At 40.2% G+C, this 18,265-nt stretch overlaps 1 protein-coding gene across 1 annotated transcript in view; it reads left to right on the top strand.

Moving 5' to 3' along the window:
* The window catches only part of CUBN (cubilin), a 298,802-nt gene that overhangs the window by 200,202 nt on the left and 80,335 nt on the right, over window positions 1-18,265 (top strand). The window contains exons 48-54 of the mRNA XM_077772461.1: window positions 643-824; window positions 6,450-6,621; window positions 7,725-7,931; window positions 10,151-10,300; window positions 12,369-12,490; window positions 12,974-13,199; window positions 14,921-15,108. Coding sequence (XP_077628587.1) covers window positions 643-824; window positions 6,450-6,621; window positions 7,725-7,931; window positions 10,151-10,300; window positions 12,369-12,490; window positions 12,974-13,199; window positions 14,921-15,108 — 1,247 coding nt within the window. The remainder of the gene's footprint in view (window positions 1-642; window positions 825-6,449; window positions 6,622-7,724; window positions 7,932-10,150; window positions 10,301-12,368; window positions 12,491-12,973; window positions 13,200-14,920; window positions 15,109-18,265) is intronic.

Below are 18,265 nucleotides of genomic sequence, written 5' to 3' on the forward strand. Positions count from 1 at the left end.
GTGATATAGCACATTCATTCAACAGACAATATGCTAGCCGCTGGTTTTACAATAGTTGTAGAACAAAAAAAGACCCCCATCTTCTTGAGCCTTACAGTTTAGTGGGGAGGCAGACATTAATCAAATAGTCACACCAGTAAATGAAAACATCACACCTGTGGTAAAGGCTACCAAAGAAAGGAACTAGTGCTTTGGAAGATATAATAGGATGAGAGCCACACACGTTACTCATCTTATGAAAACCAGTCCATGAGTCCCCGAGTTGTCAGAACTGGCATTTCTGAAATACATTGCTGAAATACAGATCTTATCTAAAAAAACTGGATAATTATAAAAAGTCCCCTGAATCTTCTGACTCTTGAGATTACAACATCTCTTAGGTCTCTCATACTTCTTGGGCCTTGATGATAAAATACTACCAGTGAACTGTCCCCCATGGAAACATGAATGAAGTATTAAATATTAGAGATAGGAAGTGAATACAAACATTCTCTGTTACGTCGTCACATACGTATAGTGATAAATAGGAGGAGTAGTTTTAGCATCCCTTGGGACACTAAAGAAAATATTTTAGAGAACGCTCCTTACAGAGGGGTTCATTTTGATTGGATTGGAAGAGTTCTTGGGTTTCTTCCCCTTCAGAGTGCGGTGGAGACCTACAGGGCCCGACCGGAACGTTCACCTCTCCCAACTTCCCGAACCCAAATCCTCATGGCCGGGTCTGCGAGTGGAGAATCACGGTGCAGGAAGGAAGGCGGGTCACCCTGACTTTTAACAACCTGAGGCTGGAAGCTCATCCATCCTGCAACAGCGAGCGTGTGACAGTGAGTGTCCTGTGCAGTCGGGGACATTCCATTCCATTGTTGAAGGAGTTTATTGACCTATAAATCACAGTCAGAAAAGTATGTCAGGAATATTCCCACCCGTGCAACTGTACCTCAGAGGGATTCTAAGTATTTTAGATAGAACAAAAATGCAGTGAGCTGCCGTGAGATTTGTAAGACCTGTTTTAAGAGGCTGTTTGGTGTCACAAAATACCTCCGGATCGTAGTTGGTAGGATAAATTTCAAGAGCCAATGATCATTACACATGGCAAAACTGGGTAAATGGAGAAAAGCTGAGCTTGTGGGTAGCACACAGCTGAATAGGACCTGAGTCACAGAACAGGCCACCACCAAAAGTTCTGAGCAATTGAGTGGTCCTGCATAGTTGCTGTTGTCTGCCAGAGGTACTGAGTGACAACTTTGGAAAACCATGGCTGCCTGCCAAGGTCAAGTCCTTGGGGATATGCCGTCAGCATTCTTAGCTTCCCTCGGCAAAGGAAAACAAAGGAGATCCATGAATGGGGAAGAAGATTGTTAAGTGACAGATATGTAGATAGATAGATTGATAGATAGATAGATATACACACACATACACATAGGCACACACATACAAGATTAATTATCCATAAATACTAATATAGTTCTCTACCCGACTCGACCTTTCCTTAGTCCTTATTATCTCAGCAGATAACAATTCCAAACTTGCGCATGCTCAGGTCGAAAACATTGCTGTCTGTTTTGGAGAACTGTCTCTCACACCTTGTATTACATGCATCATCGAGTCCTGCTGGCTGTGACTGTAAAGAGATGCAGGACCGAACTAACTTCTCATCGTACTCACTACCCCCACTGTCTCTGCTCCCTCTGCTTTAATGTAATAACGTCCGGCCGGTCTCCCTAGTCGCTCCCTTGTCTCCCTGCACTTCCAGCATAGCACCTGGGCGGCAGCGGGTTTAAATGTAAATCTTCCGTGCTGCTCTCCCTGCACATCCTTGAAAATCCTCGATGGGCCTCTCCTCACACTCTTTACAATGGCCCAGCTGCCCGGTGGAACCTCATTTCCTCCCAAACCGCCCCTCCCTCCTGCTCACTAGGATCCAGTCCCACTGGCTTCCTCCTGGTGCCTGAATATGCAGTACCACTGCCCCCGTGCTATGGCCTTGGCCGCGTCTCCCCGACGGCTACTGTCTCTCTTCATTCTCCTCTCTTCAGGTGACCTGATCCCTGAGACCCCACGTTAAATCGATTCCACCCCGGCCCATCATGCTCCCTGCGTTCTTGCCTTCACACAACGTCACACCAGCTGACATTCCCATGTATTTATTTGTTTGTCTGTGTACTGTCTGCTCCCCTCACCAGAACACAAGCTCCTTTAGGACGGGTAGTGCGTTTCATTCGCCGCTGAATCCCCAGAATAGAAACGGTACTTACTGAATGAATGAACAGTAGAAGCACTATCATTGTCCTTTTTTTTTTTTTTAAGTTTATTTATTTATTTTGAGAGAGACAGAGAGAGAGCACAAGATGGGGAGGGGCAGAGAAAGCAAGGAACAGAGGATCTGAAGCAGGCTCTGTGCTGACAGCACAAAGCCCGATGCGGGGCCGGAACCCATGAACCGTGAGATGATGACCTGAGCCGAAGTCAGACGTTTAACCATTGAGCCACCCAGGTGCACCTATCATTATCCTGTGTTAAAAACAAGCCACTTTTGTTTTCAATTTAGTTGCCTCCTGTTGGGTAGTGAATTCTAAAATACAACGCATCTTTGTATGTTACTATAATACTTCATATTACTCTAAAATGATCGTATTCAAGCTTCAAATTTTGCTCCCAAGTTCTAACACCCAAAGGATTGAAATGTTCTATCAGATATTAAAAATTATGGGCCCCCACTTCTATTTGAAAGCCTGGGAATTTTGGACTAAGCTTGTTTATTTTAATTTTTTAAAATTTTTTTTTAATTTTATTTTTCAGAAGGGGGAGGGGTAGATAGAGAGGGAGACACAGAATCTGAAGCAGGCTCCAGGCTCTGAGCTGCCAGCACAGAGCCTCACACAGATCTCAAACTCATGAACCATGAGATCATGACCTGAGCCGGAGTTGGATGTTTAACCACTGAGCCACCCAGGTTTCCTGTAAGCTTGCTTATTTTAAAGGAACATTTCCCCCCCTGATATCAACTGAATATATAGAGACAGGGTTGAAGTGGAAAAAAATTAACCACTCACAGTATACCATATTTTGATGCATTTTCTTATCTTTTCTTGGCAATGTAGTTGTAACAATGTGGCATAATTCATTTGCGTTATAATTTTCACCTATTTTTCTGATTATAAACGTAATTGATGCCTATTGAACAAAATGCAGAGAGTTCAGAACATTAAAAATACAAAAAAATACTTGAATTTCAACCAACCCAGTGCTAAATTTTGATGTATAAAACAGCTTATTTCCCTTTGAAATTCTTCCCGTAGTTGAGATCAGATTGCATATAATGGTTATTAGGAATCTTACCAGCAGAATTTCCACATGCTGTGCAGGAAAGATAATATGAAGAGTCATAGTTTCAGAACTCAAATAAGAAAATAAAATTTACAGCGACAACCACAAATTCTGAATCATGCCTTAACTTGTCATTTTCCCGTCTCTGAATCATAGATGCCAAAGGTGTCTACTTTCAGCTCTTTTAGCAACTTCTTGTGGTACATATGCCATTATTGCAAAATACTATCCCTGTTCTGCTCCTCATTTGTTTTCCAGTCTTAGACATTATCTCTCCATGCAAGTGTGGAAGATAAGAACTGAGGTCCCCTCACAATCCAACCCCCTTAGCGCCAATGCTCACAGGGCTCTGCACAGTTCACAGACTCCACCAACTTGCTCTCGAAATACATACGTCACAGATTTTGCTTAAATTGCTCTTCAGTGTTTACAAGATTATGATTATATACATGTCATTCCCAACCCAGCCAAGTAGTGTACTATGGGAGCATTTTCTTTGTGGGTTTTTTTGAGTAATAACAATAATTGTGTCCTTTCTAACATTTAGCATTTAGGCACATATCACTGATTATCCCACACACTTTTACTCACAGTGCATGTCCCCACCGTGTATGATAAAGCACACCCACCAGTTCATGGGTATTGTCCATCATGGGCTTTTCTCCATCAGCTGCAAGGCTGAAGCCAGCTGTCAAACCAGGCATGCCATTCACCATCAATTTTGCAAGCCCCTTCATTCGTCTCGGGGCTGGACCCAGGCTCCATAAGGGCAGTTCCCTCTCTTGGTTCATTTCCTAATTTGGGGAGGCATATGTTCTTGTATTTCCATAAGGAAGTGGGCGTGGATGATAAGCTGTTTGAGATGGTGTATACCTGCAATTATTCTTATTTTACCCTTGTTCTTTGTATATGCTCTCTACATTAAAATATCATAAGTATTTGATCCATTCACCTATGTATATAAATATGTTAATCATAATTTTGAAGTTTCATGTTGCTTCCTCTGGGGTCCATTTCCTCCAAGTTTCTGTTACCTATTTATGTATATTGATTGGTCTCTGCCTTGTACATTAGATGTTTCCTTAAATGTCTGGTGACCCTCGGTTGCTTATTCACATTTAAGAATGAAGTACTACAATGCTGCTTGGAAGCTCTTGGTGCATGGGATTGTCAGTTTATGGTCTCCGTTGGGTGGGGAGGGGAGGGATTGGCCATTCAATGAGGGGAAACTACAAATGTCATATCTATAGGGTTTTTTTTTTAATCCTGGGGACTTTAAAACTCCAACAATAACTTTCAGAATTAATTTCTTTTACAAATCCTTAATATCATGTCTATACTATTTTCCTTTGAAATATATTCTTATAGGTTCAACATTTGTTTTGTTCCCCCTTCACTCTGCAATAAATAAGGGGATGTGGCTTGCCCTTTGCCCATACTTTGTTTACTTTGAGAACTTCTTGAAAAAGGTCGGAGTGAAGAAAGAAGAAAAGAAATAAAGAAAAAGAGAAAGAGAAAGAGAGAGAGAGAGATGGAGAAAGAAAGCGACAGGGAAAGAGAGAGATAAGGAAAAAATGTGCAACAATGAGATATGTGCCTGATCTTATTCCTGCATATAGCAGATTTTAGAGCTTGTCCTGAATCTCAAATGCCTACTTCCTGCCCCATTGTTTTCTGGGAGTTGTAGTTTCTGAGTATACACGTCAGTGGAGGAGGAAAGTGGAAACAGCACTTCAGTGGCCTGTAAAAGCAGGACCTCATGTTATAAACGGATGCCTGAACATTATCAGTCATCGTGATTCTTAGCCCCGGGCAGACGTTGGCGCAAGGATAACCACCATTGGTCATGGTTTCCAGCTTGTTCCATTAGAATGTAATCGCTGATAATCCCTCTGATTCTGGCAAAATGTTGCCCATTCCTGTTTTAAGTCTTACTGAAATTTTGTCGTCTTCTGTTTCCTTCTACGTTACTTCATGGTTTGCAGTCAGTGGGACGATTTAAATCCAATTTTATGATCACTAGTTGTTTGAACTTAAGCAAATCGCATAACCCTTTCTGAATTCTACTGTCTTAATCTGGAAAAGATATGTCTTAATCTGGATGATATTATATATCTGAGAGGGCATTGTGCTAATTGGATAAAGTAATACAAGTAGGCTATTAGCAGAGCCTGGTGCTCAGTGAGCAATAGGAACTGTTGTGTCTGGTCCTTTGAGTCAGAAGACACTTTAAGCCAGAAGCCCCCACAGAGCTCAATTTAATGATCAATTATAGTAAATAAAAAAGCTCACATCTTCTGTCATGGAGTGAGTCCTCCTCCTTCGAATCTGTCAGTGTCATCCTCTGAATCATTATTTCTAATCGTGAATGATTCAAATCCTCGTTCAAAATGGAATATCAATTACGCAATTAGTCAGTTATTGTTTCATTCCTTCTGGATCTTGCCTGAACTGTGAAACCGAGGCATGCTAAAACTCCCTTGGCCTTGCACAGAAGTGGAATAATACTTTGCAATTATCATAAGTATATGCATAAGTAGAATTATTCTTTAATATTTTGGAGTCAGCACCACTCGAAACCATTTTTTAAAATTCAAATTAATAAGAAAATTGAGGCTTTGGACCCATAAGTACTTGGGAAAGAACTATCATATTGATATAGAGATTGATTTTTTTAAGTTACTTTTCAAGGCGTTTTAAAATATTCGAGTGATTATACGCTTCACCCCATCAGAGACTAACATTTAAGCTTCCATTCCAAATCTGAAAGGTCCTGATACATTGTTAAGAAAAATGGTCTATCAGTGAACTCTGTGAACTGAGATGGAAGAGCGTTGGTCTAATTTACATTTAGAGCTTGGTTTCCAGTTGCAAACAGTCCAGCAGTTTTTCCTTTGTCAGCACAAGGCAGGAGGGTATTACCAGAATCTTCTCATTTTAGTGAAATGACCCTGAGGCCACAGAATGTGTTCTGGGCAACATAGTGGCTTGTGGCACTGGGCTGGGAGCCCGTACTGTTAAGTAATTCATTTTAGCACAGTTTCCTTAGAAGGAAGTGTATCTGGGCTGTGAATATAACCTCCCAGGAAATATTCAGTAAGATTAAATGGTTTTTCCAACAGATATTCAACGGCATTAGAAGTAACTCACCCCAGCTAGGGCAACTGTGTAGCAGTGTGAATGTCAGCCACGAAATCAAATCTTCAGGACACACGATGAGAGTCGTGTTTTTCACTGATGGATCCAGGCCGTATGGAGGCTTCAGTGCTTCCTACACGTCCAGTGAAGATGCAGGTAAGAGAAGATGTTATATATACACCTGTTTTAATCATGGGCACTGCAGATGTTCGCACAGCTACTACCAATGGCCACCAAGCTGTTTTCCCTTTAGAGATCAAAATTATCCCTAAGAGCTGCTATAGCAGGCAAACACATATAATCAGGTAGAGACCCATGCTAGGCAGAAAAACAAAACAAAACAAAACAAATTCTGGTTTCAGAAAGAAAGCTGCCATTGTGAATTTTTAAAAATGCCGTTTAGGAGAGCTTCTACCTCAGTTCTGTATAATGTTGCCGTTAAATACTGATTGCCTATTCTACAGTCCTTGGTAATTATTTTGTGCTGAAAGAGACCTTCTATCTCTAAGAAGGTAACTGACTCCCTGAAAGTGACTAATTAAAGATGAACAGGTTTTATGGTTTCTTAGTCATACATCCATATACATATTTCCAGTGTAAAGGAATGAGGGTTCATATTTGATACAGAGTATTGAAAAATTATGCAAGATATGGTCTTTTGAGTCTAAATATTCACCTACTTTATGGATTGGTGCTATTATCTAAGAGTTCTAAATATTAGAAGAATTGGAACTGAATATTTAAAAGATCTTTGTTTCATTGATACTAGGAACATTCATTCCCCTATGAAAAGGAACAAATTCATTGGCACCCCAGTGTTATTTGTTTGATCCAATTAAATTCTTGTGTCAAGTGGAAAATTGCTAATGAGAAGCCATTGAAACTACCATTGTAGTTAGATGTTTCTCTAAATTAAATATTAATGAACAATAGGCTTAAATTAGGAGAAACAAATGCATAGACAAACCCACAAATCCACCTAATCTACCCTACAGGAAAATAAAGAAAGGGTTGATTTTTACACATATTTCCAAACTCATAGAAACTTCTTCCACAGAAATTCACAGCAACTTCCCTAGAAACTCACAGAAACTTCTTCATGCATGAGCCGGCCCTTCACCCACAATCTTAACTTCATCTGTGAAGAGAAAGCAATAAACATCTTGCTGTTGTTATTCTAGTTGTTATTGTATTGTTTGCATCTTCTGTTGCGGCACGAACCTCACTACTACTTTCTCTGTTACCCTTTGTTTTCTTAGTGTGTGGTGGGTCCCTTACAAATTCCGCCGAAGGAAACTTCACTTCCCCTGGTTATGACGGAGTCAGTAACTACTCAAGAAACTTAAACTGTGAATGGACTCTCAGCAATCCAAATCAGGAAAATTCATCCATCTACATTCATTTTGAGGATTTTTACCTGGAAAGTCACCAAGACTGTCAGTTTGATGTCCTTGAGTTACGAGTGGGTGAGTTCAATCAAGGAACATGTTCTCCCAGTTTATTTTGTTTTATTTTTAATTTGAGAAAGAGAGACAGAGCATGCGAGGGAGTGGGTCGGAAGGAGAGAAAGAATTTTAAGCAGGCTCCATGCTCAGTACAGAGCCTGATGTGGGGCTCGATCCCTTGACCTTGGGATCATGACCTGAGCTGAAATCAAGAGTGGGATTCTCAACGGACTGAGCCACCCAGGCGCCCCACATGTTCTCCCATTTATGCACTGTATTCTTCTTCTACCTGGAGACCACCAACAATGAAGTGACTTAAGGGGCTATAATCTATGTACCTAGAATCCAAAAGAACATTGGTCAGAAAAAGCTGTAACTCTGTGTGTACCCAGCTGAGGTCATACGCTTTGTTAACAGTGACTGAGATGGATCAGTATTCACAACTAGACCCTGTGTTTCAATTGATGTGAGACTTACCCAGGAGAGATTTAGTTTGCCTGTGTTTTCTCTCTCGCTCTTTTTAAAGTTTATCTATTTTGAGACAGAGAGAGCAAAAGAGCAAGTGACGGGGGACAGGCAGAGAGAGAGGGAGAGAGAGAATCCCAAGCAAGCTCCAGCCCACACTGTCAGTACAGAATCCAATACAGGGCTCACACTAACAAATTGTGAGATCACAACCTGAGGTGAAATTAAGAGTCGGACACTTAATTGACTGAGCCACGCAGGTGCCTCTGGCTGTGAGTTCAAGTGGTCCCTTCAGTAATCTTTTACTACTCAAGACTTCTTTTCTCAGAGACTGGGACTTAACATGGTCAGAATTGTATCAGTAATTTCCTGAATTTACAGGAATTCTACTTAGAAATCAAAAGAAGTTTTGCAGTGTACCAGATGGAGAGGCACATGGAAGTTATTTGGGGAATTGTCCCCAAAGGAATCAAGCTTGTCTTTGTTTTCATGGTAGGAATGGATTGAGGTGCACTTGGTAACCATGATTCTCCAGAATTTTTGAAAATCTGCATTCCTAGAAGATGAATCCACTTTAGTTCTTTCTTGCAGTTGAGGAGTGGGTTATCCATCCAATTGCCGCCATTGTTACATTGACACTCTTTTTGTGGCTTGAAAAAGAGAAGTAAACTAACATTGTAGATCATTGTAGATGCAGTTTAAGGTTCACTGAGTTCCATGTCATTGCAAAAAAAAACCAAAACATTTAAAGGAGACTTTCTGAAAGCCGCAGAAACTAACACAGATAAGTGGTGGCAATGTTCTATAGTGGCCACTGGAATCTTTGCTGATTTTGAGAACATGTTGGACAAATTTTCAAGGAGAATTTGATAAAGTCTGCTTTCACAGACCAAAGGACTCAGCAGGAGAATCATCTGGGCCCTTCTAGGCAGATGAATCTAGAGGAGACTTATGGGGGAAATGGAGATTCTAGTCTGAGAATGTTCTCTCTGTCATTCTGATAAACCCTCACCACTGCCACCTGGTTCAAAACCACTGGCTTATTGAATTAAGCAGAGTACCTGTATATTAAATTTCTTCTAGTCCCTCATTTTAGAGACGGTTAAAATAGTGTATTGTGTTGACTTATACGATCTCGCTTATGTTGGTCTGACAGAATAAATAAAAAGATGAAATGTGAGCTCTGTAGGTGTTCTATAAAGGTTCATCAAATTACCATGAAAAGTAGTCTCCATTAAGAATACTCAGCTCTCTCAGCTCTTGGCCTGAGTAGTGAATATCCTATTCATTTTAGTTGATTACATGCCATGAAAAACTCATTAAAATTTTAGGTAATTATCACTTTTATCTTCATGATATATTTTGTCACTGTTGGTATTATATATTTTTTACTCCCTAAAAATGGCACATCCAAAGATTTTTTAAATGAATTGTATTCTGTTTAGGTATGCTAAAATAATTACGAAAACACAAATTGGAACAAAATGGCACCTACAATAGAGAAAGGGGCCCATGCTATAAAAACATGGTATTTTTTTCCTTTGTTTTGTTTGTTTGTTTATCTGTTTGTTTTTACCCTGTTGGAGGGACTCTTTCTTCTGCAGTTGACAAACACAGAAAAGAACTTTGTGAAATGTCAGCTACTAAATCAGAATTTCGGTGTATGTCAGTAAATACCTTGAAGTGTTTTTTTATTATTTGTTCCTACTGAATTAATGAAACATATTTCTCAAAGGCTACATAAAGAATGGCAATCGGTGTATCATTTTGTTCAGGTGATGCTGAAGGGCCTCTGATGTGGAGACTCTGTGGACCTTCAGCACCTATAGTGCCGCTGGTGATACCTAATTCCCAGGTGTGGATACACTTTGTCACCAATGAACGTGTCGAGTATGTTGGATTCCATGCGGTGTACTCTTTTACAGGTGAGACTTGTGATTGGGCTCTCTGACTCTGGCAATAGATAGTTCTTAATTTTTTCCACAAAAATCTCACATCTATTTTGTTAGATTCATTTCTAGGTAGCTATTAGTTTTGTTGCTAATGTCAATGAGATCTTCTAAATTACATCTTCTAACTGTTGCCGATATCCAGGAATTTTTAAATTTTTACACATGGATCCTTAGCCCAGAGATTTCACTCCACTCTTAATAGTTTTGGTGCTTTGTCTGTAGATTATCTTTGGGTTTTCTGTGTAAACAGTCCTATCTTCTGCAAAGGATAGTATTTTTTTCTTTTGGCCCCCAAAACTTAATGGTTTTTCTTGTCTTATTTCACTGGCTACGCCATCATCACACTGTTGAACAGAAGGGACAATAGCATCTTGTTTCTGACTTTAGCGTGAAAGCATATGACCTCTCATTGTTAAATATATTGATTTCTCTTAGGTTTTCAGTAAATACTTATTATCAGATTAAAGAAATCCCTTCAATTGTTAGTGTACTTTTTCAAAAATTCTGAATGGGTACAAGATTTTATCAAATGATTTTTCTGCACCTTTTGAAATGATTTTGTTTTCCTCTTTTACTATATTAATATGACAAATTATATATTAAAAGGCTTTCCTCTTGTTTAAACCATCTTTTAATTTCCGGGATAAACCCTAGTTGGTAGTGATGTGTGTTTTGAACGTATCTTTTTATATTTTATATATTATTTATTATATATATAAATATAAATATAATATTTTATATATTATTTGCTAATGCTTTGTACTGGATTTGCATCTGTGACATTCAGTTTCTATCTGAAAATTCAACCCAAGACAGACAGTGCTGTTCTTTGCTGCTTCTCAGGGCCATCAGAATTTTTCTAGTTTAGAAACTAACATGGATGGCAGTTCTTTTAGACTCTCAACATTATGTAAAAGTCTCAACTCCTGCCCTTCCTTTTGTGGGGGTCCAAGGCCATACACTCTCCTTCTGCAGGTCTTCAAGACCTCACACCCAGGTCTCTGGGGCCCACATCTCAGTTCCACATCCTTTAAAACTAATGACCTTTCAGTTTAAGATTAGCCCTCAGAATGTGAGTACTAATTTTTTTTGTAGATTTTGGAAATCCCCTTTTTTGCTATAAAGTTTAACTATTAATCAAAATACATTTTGGTTATAGTTTTATCTAACATTTTGTTGTGTTATAATCAAACAGTTGATTGGAAGAGGGAATAAGATTGGTCAACCACTGGCCACTTGACTTTTCTTTATTGAATTGAAAGAAGAGAACTGGGTTTCAGGAAGCAGTAGTATTCGGGTAGAACGTCAGACCACCCCATGTTTTAAAAATATATCTGTTCTTCAACGTGCTATGCTAACGGATACTTTGATAGCTGACCACAGACATGAGTGCTTCTTATCAAATGACGACTTCTGTAGTTACGGTTTGGATCCTATTCTTCAAGCTTATATTTTCAGTGGCCTGTTTGTTTCAAGCAAGGCAATGTTATTTACTCGGTCCCTAGACACAGGGTCAGTTATACACACATCTAATTATTCTCCATTTGCGGTACAGATTATCTTCCTTCTCCTTTGTTCTAAATATGATCCTGTCTTGGGGCGCCTGGGTGGCTCAGTTGGTTAAGTGTCCAACTTCCGCTGAGGTCACGATCTCACAGTTCGTGAGTTTGAGCCCCGCGTCAGGCTCTGTGCTGACAGGGTGGAGCCTGGAGCCTGCTTCGGATCCTGTGTCTCCCTCTCTCTCTCTGCCCCTCCCCCGCTTGTGCTCTGTCTCTCTCTGTCTCTCAAAAATGAATAAGCATTACAAAAATGTTAAACATGATCCTGTCTTCACCGTGTGATTCTGTTTCATTAACACTATATGGAATTCTGTTCATTTCTAATCTTCTACCCAGTTTTACTTTGCTTTTATCCACTTTCATCTATTTATCCATGTATTGTTTTTTTTTTAAATCATGGCTTTAAGATCTAGTTACTTTGCCTTTGCAGAGATGTTTTTTTCTCTTGTATCTAATTTAGAAGGTTACAAATCTCATTTCAGGCTGCGGGGGAATACAACTGGGTGAGAGTGGAGTGATCGCAAGCCCCAACTACCCCGCCTCTTACGACAGCTTGACCCACTGTTCCTGGTTGTTAGAGGCCCCGCAAGGCCACACCATCACTGTGAGTTCCGCTTCTGTTCCAGAGCAAAAATACCACATCCTATGTGGAAACAGAGTTCTTTGAATAAGCAAGCAATTAGAATAGGTTTGGATCCTGCAATCAGAGCATTGTCTTTCCCACATCTTCTCTGGTTAGAATACAGACTTCGACATCTACAAGTGTACGTTACTGAAGACATCTAGTTTGCAAGCGTAGGAGAATGTACATGCAGAAGATCTTCCCCATCCAGGAGAAGGTGCAATCACATTCCTGCTGAGTTCCCATCCCAGCCTGCTGGACTGTGATGATCCCTCTAGTGACTACAGGTCCGGGAGAAATGCCCCTCTCACGATTTCCAGTAGAATCTCCAATAAAGAAAAAGAGAAGAGGGGAGGAGAGGATTAAATAAGAGACACAAACACAAAATTACCTGATTCTACATAGCTGACTCAGCTTGCTTACAACTCACAGTGCCTCATTCTTCCTTTGTTTTTTCTCCTGCAGCTTACATTTCGTGACTTTGATATTGAAGCCCATGCAACCTGTGCTTGGGACTCTGTCACTGTCAGGAACGGCGGTTCTCCAGGATCACCCATAATAGGACAATACTGTGGAAGTTCAAACCCCAGGACGATCCAGTCTGGTTCCAACCAGCTGGTGGTGATTTTTAACTCAGACCACTCGGTGCAAAATGGTGGATTTTATGCTACATGGAACACACAAACTTTAGGTAAAAGAAACACTCTCTGCACTTTTTAAATTGATCTGTGCTTAACATTTATTAACTAGTTTAACAAGTGTGCATTTTAGAACTACTCTCTGTCAGACTGAACTCAAAATGTTATACCCGTGTCATCTCACGTAGCAACCTCATAAGGAAGACACAGTATCAATACATATTTTCTCCATTTTGGCATGGAGAGAAAGAAACCCAGGGTAGATGTGTTGATAATTTTCCCAGGTCATGAAGCTAATAACTGGTAGAGTCAGGATTTGAGTAAAGACACTGGGGTCCAGAAATTTTGATCTTAGCACTTCACCACATTGCCTACATGGGCAAAAGGGCATGGCATAACCAGAGAACCAAAAATAATTGAAAATATAGGTTGGAATCACAAGTCGTTTGGAATACTTGGAGCTTGGAGGCAGAGGGCTGAGTGGTGAGCTGAGGGCAGGAAGCTAAGTGGTCCATATCACTAAGAGCCTTGTATTCCTATTGTCCCTCGAACAATAGGGAGCCATTGAAGAGTATTGAGCAGCAAATTGACAAGATTTGTGATTATAATGAATGCTCTGGCATGTGCAAGATATAATAGATTGATTTCAAAAGGGTACCTTTTGTGGTATGTCAAGTATGAACTTCATGGAAATTCCCAGAAAATATAAGAACTTGCGTTGGATACTTTAGTCAGGATTACTTTAAAGCCTTGGAGTATCACACAGGGCAATTCTTTATAGGAGAGTCAGAGTTATTATGAAAAGCTTTTTTAAAATTTTTTTTTATAGTTTTTATTTTTGAGACAGAGCATGAGCATGAGCAGGGGAGGGGCAGAGAGAGAGAGAGAGAGGGAGTCACAGAATCCGAAGCAGGCTCCAGGCTCTGAGCTGTCAGCACAGAGCCCGATGCAGGGCTCGAACCCATGAACTGTGAGATCATGACCTGAGCCGAAGTTGGACGCTTAACCGACTGAGCCACCCAGGTGCCCCGAAAAGCTTTTTTTATCTTATGAAATCACTGGATGCTGTTGAAGTCAGAGGGGGAGGGGAAGGGTGTTAGATGTACCAGGTTTTCCAAGGGGTTAAAAGCAAAAGATACAGGGAATTCTCTTTAACTTCATTTTGTTTGGAGTTCATGTTTCTTTCTTTTGTCATCTCTTGAGGACATATTTTAATAGCATTAAGTGATTTTCGATTTTCTTTCCTTCAATCCGTGTAGTTTATTTTCACCCATCAATGTTCCAATATGAATGAAGCAGATTGCTTAATGGAAGAAATTTATCCTCCTGAAAAATCACTTTCTCTAGCCCTGTATGTTGGGGTAAAATTACAAATGAGTGTAGGTCTGTATTCTCATGCGTTCGCAGTAACAAAATATAGAACGTGGTATTGTTGGTACTCAACGAGTCAATAGCTTCAAGGAAAGTAAAAAATATTGCTATTGTTTGAAAACAGAATAGAAGTTACCCTCTTTATGGCAAGGATTAGTGGTCTCTGGTGAGTTCAATAGAAATATAACAAAAGAGTAACGGCTGAAGCTTCCTCTGGGTTCAGTGCACCTTACATTTATTGGGAGTTCTTGTGACATACCTGCCCTGAAGGCCAGTGACTCACAGGTAAGGAAGAAGAAACTGAAATCTCATACTGAGAAATGTGTCTCCTCTGGAAGTCTTGAGCTACTAAAATTGTTATTTCCCTCTCAAGTTAATGACTTCTTCTGTGACGATTTTTCAGGTTGTGGGGGAGTACTTCATTCAGAAAATGGTACAATCAGATCCCCTCACTGGCCTCAGAATTTTCCTGAGAACAGCAGATGTTCCTGGACAGTCATCACTCACGAAAGTAAGCGGTTGGAGATCAGCTTCGACAGCAACTTCCTAATTCCCAGTGGAGATGGACAGTGTCACAACAGCTTTGTGAGGGTGAGTGCACCTGTTTATTTAATGGGAGCTGACCTGGGTTTGTGAACATTAACATTTAGACCGGAAATGACTCCTTGCCTCTCCAAGTAAGAAAAACATAGTTTTGTTGCTCGGATTTCTTGACTAAAAGCATGAGAAATCTCAACTATTAGGAGTTACAATTTGCCCCACAACACCCAAGTGTATTGCCCTGTGACTTTTCATTTGCTAGTACAGAGGCAAAGTAACTTAAATAAGAGGATTGTTTTCTGGCCTCAATAAATTTTTCTTGAGTGCTTAGGGTTCTTCCTTTCCATGGAAACTAAAGAAAGAAGGTCAGATTTTTTTAGTGTGTTCTTCCTTTCGTTTGTTCATTTTTGTTTTTGTTTTCTGATAGATCCTCCAGGACAAAACAAATGTAAGGGGCCATTACAGGCAGCATTTAAAGTATGTTATAAAAATGACAGAAAGCTAGAGATGTGGCTAGTGTCAGCCGCCACTGTGGGCCTCAAGGGCCCACAAGCTGAGAAGAACGTGAGAGACTCACATAAAATTATCGCCGTGAGTAGTCAGGAAGCCACTTTCTCTACAGCTACACATACTGCTTGGGTGGCACTGACCTCCCTTTTCACTGACTTATGACCGTTTGATAAATTCATCCCATCTGTGCCATTTTGCATATCATACAATATATCTCTAAGACACCTTTCCACCTTTTAGTGGAAAAGACATTGGCCTTAAGTTCACATTAGCCGGGACTCTATTCCTATCTCTTGCATTTACTACCTGCGTGTTCCTCTGTGTGCTAATTAAACATTTGGCCTTAAATTAACCAAAAAAGAAAGCAAACAATTTGCCCTTTAGTAAGACTGTCTTAAGCATTAGAGGTAATGTGATATAATAACCCGAATAGTGCTTGGTACTTGGAATGTAAAACCACCTAATGAATAGTAGTGGCTTTTTACTGTCGGTGTTATTATTATTTTGTATCATCGTTCACATTATGTTTTATATCTACCTGACCCATGCTGACTGTACAAATAAAAATCCCATACTTTTATAATGTATGTCTATAATAAAACACATTTAATACAAGTTTTCCTAATTGCTCTTTCATGAAACAAATGAACTCTCTCCCATGGACTGAGTCAATAACAAATGCATAGACATACATAAAGTCTCTCATATTCATCAGTTGTACAAATGGAATCCTAAAAGTTAGTTAGGCCCATTTTTCCTATTTAAAAAATTTTTTTTAATGTTTTATTGATTTTTGAGAGAAAGAGAGAAAGATAGTGTGAGCTAGGCAGGGGCAGGGAGAGAGAGAGAGAGACATAGAATCTGAAGCAGGCTCCAGGCTCTGAGCTGTCAGCACAGAGCTCAATGCGGGGCTCGAACTTACGAACCTCAGGATCATGACCTGAGCTGAAGTTGGACACTAACCCTTGAGCCACCCAGGCACTTCAGCCCATTTCTCCTCTTGACCGAATGGAAACCCCTCTGACCTCTGGCAAAGCCAACACAATTGGCAGGTGGAATCCACTTGGAGCCCTGCCCAAACTAAGTGACCTGGGAAGCACTCACTCTTTCCCTGCCTTTACTGAGCCTCCTGTTTCTGCCAGGGGACACTGAGCTGGGCGGGCAGAACCGCTGGAGGGACCAGCTCCAGCCGGTGACCCTTAACTTCACATCTTAGACAAGAATTAACTCAAAATAGACCACACACTAAAATGTAAAGTACACACTATACGCTCCTAGGAAAAAAAAGTAACAGAAAAATTTCAGGACTAGAGATAGATGAACATTTCTTAGACTAACCATCAAAGGAATGGTCCATAAAAAGAAAAGCTGATAAATCTTACCTCATCAGTTGGGGCGCCTGGGTGGCTTAGTTGGTTAAATGTTGCCCTTCAGGACAGGTCATGATCTGACAGCTTGTGGATTCAAGCCCATCATTGGGCTCTGTGTTGACCACTCAGAACCTGGAGCCTGCTTCAGATCCTGTGTCTTCTTTCTCTGCCCCTCCCCTGCTTGTGTTTGGTCTCTCTGTCTCTCAAAAATGAATAAACACTTAAAAAAAATCTTACCTCATCAAAGTTAAAAATCTTGTTCTGTGAAAGCCTCTATGAAGAGGATGGAAAGACAAGCCAAAGACTTGGAGGAAAGATGTATAAACCACCTATCTGGCAGCAGAGTGCTATCTAGAATACATACAGAACAGTGAAGCCCAGTGGTGAAAACACAAAGAATCCAATTGAACTATGGGGAAAATCTTTGAACAGATATTTCACTAAAGAGGATGGTAAATAGACGATGGAAAATGTTCATCACTAGCCATTAGGAAAAATGGGAATTAAAACCCCAGGGAGATATTGCAGCACACCTTTCAGAACACCTAAAATACAGAATCGTCACGGCACCACTGGCAAGGTGGTGGAGAAGCTGTCTCACTTACTCATTGCTAGTGGAAATGTAAGATGGTACAGCCACTCTGAAAATGGTTCAGCAGTTTCTTATAAAGCTAAACGTGCACTTGCTGTAAGTTGCAGTCCGGCAACTGCTCTCTTAGACATTTATCTCTGAGGAATGAAACCTATGCTGACATACTAACCTGTGTACAAATGTTCACAGCAGCTTTACTTGTAATAGCCAAAAATTGAAATCAGTGCATGTGTCCTTCAACAGGTGAATGGTTAAACTGTCACGTACCTACCAGGGAATGCAAGTCCTCAGTAAATACAAACCAACCCCTGACCAACTAACCATTTGGACAGATCACCAGGGAATTACAGCAGGTGAAAATAGCCAATACCCAAAGGTTACCTACTCTCTTGTTCTATTTATACGACATTTTCAAAATAACTATACTTAGAAATGAATGACGGCTGTAGGCTAGAGAGATGTGGGCATGGGAGTAAATCATATATGATTATACAAGGGCAACTCTAGGGACCCTCATGTGTTGGGATTATTCATCATCTTGAACATGGTGGTACATAACTGAACACACACACACATATACACACACACACGAGTATAAGTAAAACTGAGAAATTGAGTAAGACCGATGGATTGTATCAACATCAGCATCCTGGTTATGATATTATACTATAATTTTGCAAGATGTCAATGTTGGGGGTCACTGGGAAATGTGTACAAGGAATTTCCCTAGACTATA

This window comes from Crocuta crocuta, unplaced genomic scaffold, assembly GCF_008692635.1.
Source record: "Crocuta crocuta isolate KB4526 unplaced genomic scaffold, BGI_CrCroc_1.0 scaffold96, whole genome shotgun sequence".
NCBI classification, from domain to species: Eukaryota; Metazoa; Chordata; class Mammalia; order Carnivora; family Hyaenidae; genus Crocuta; species Crocuta crocuta.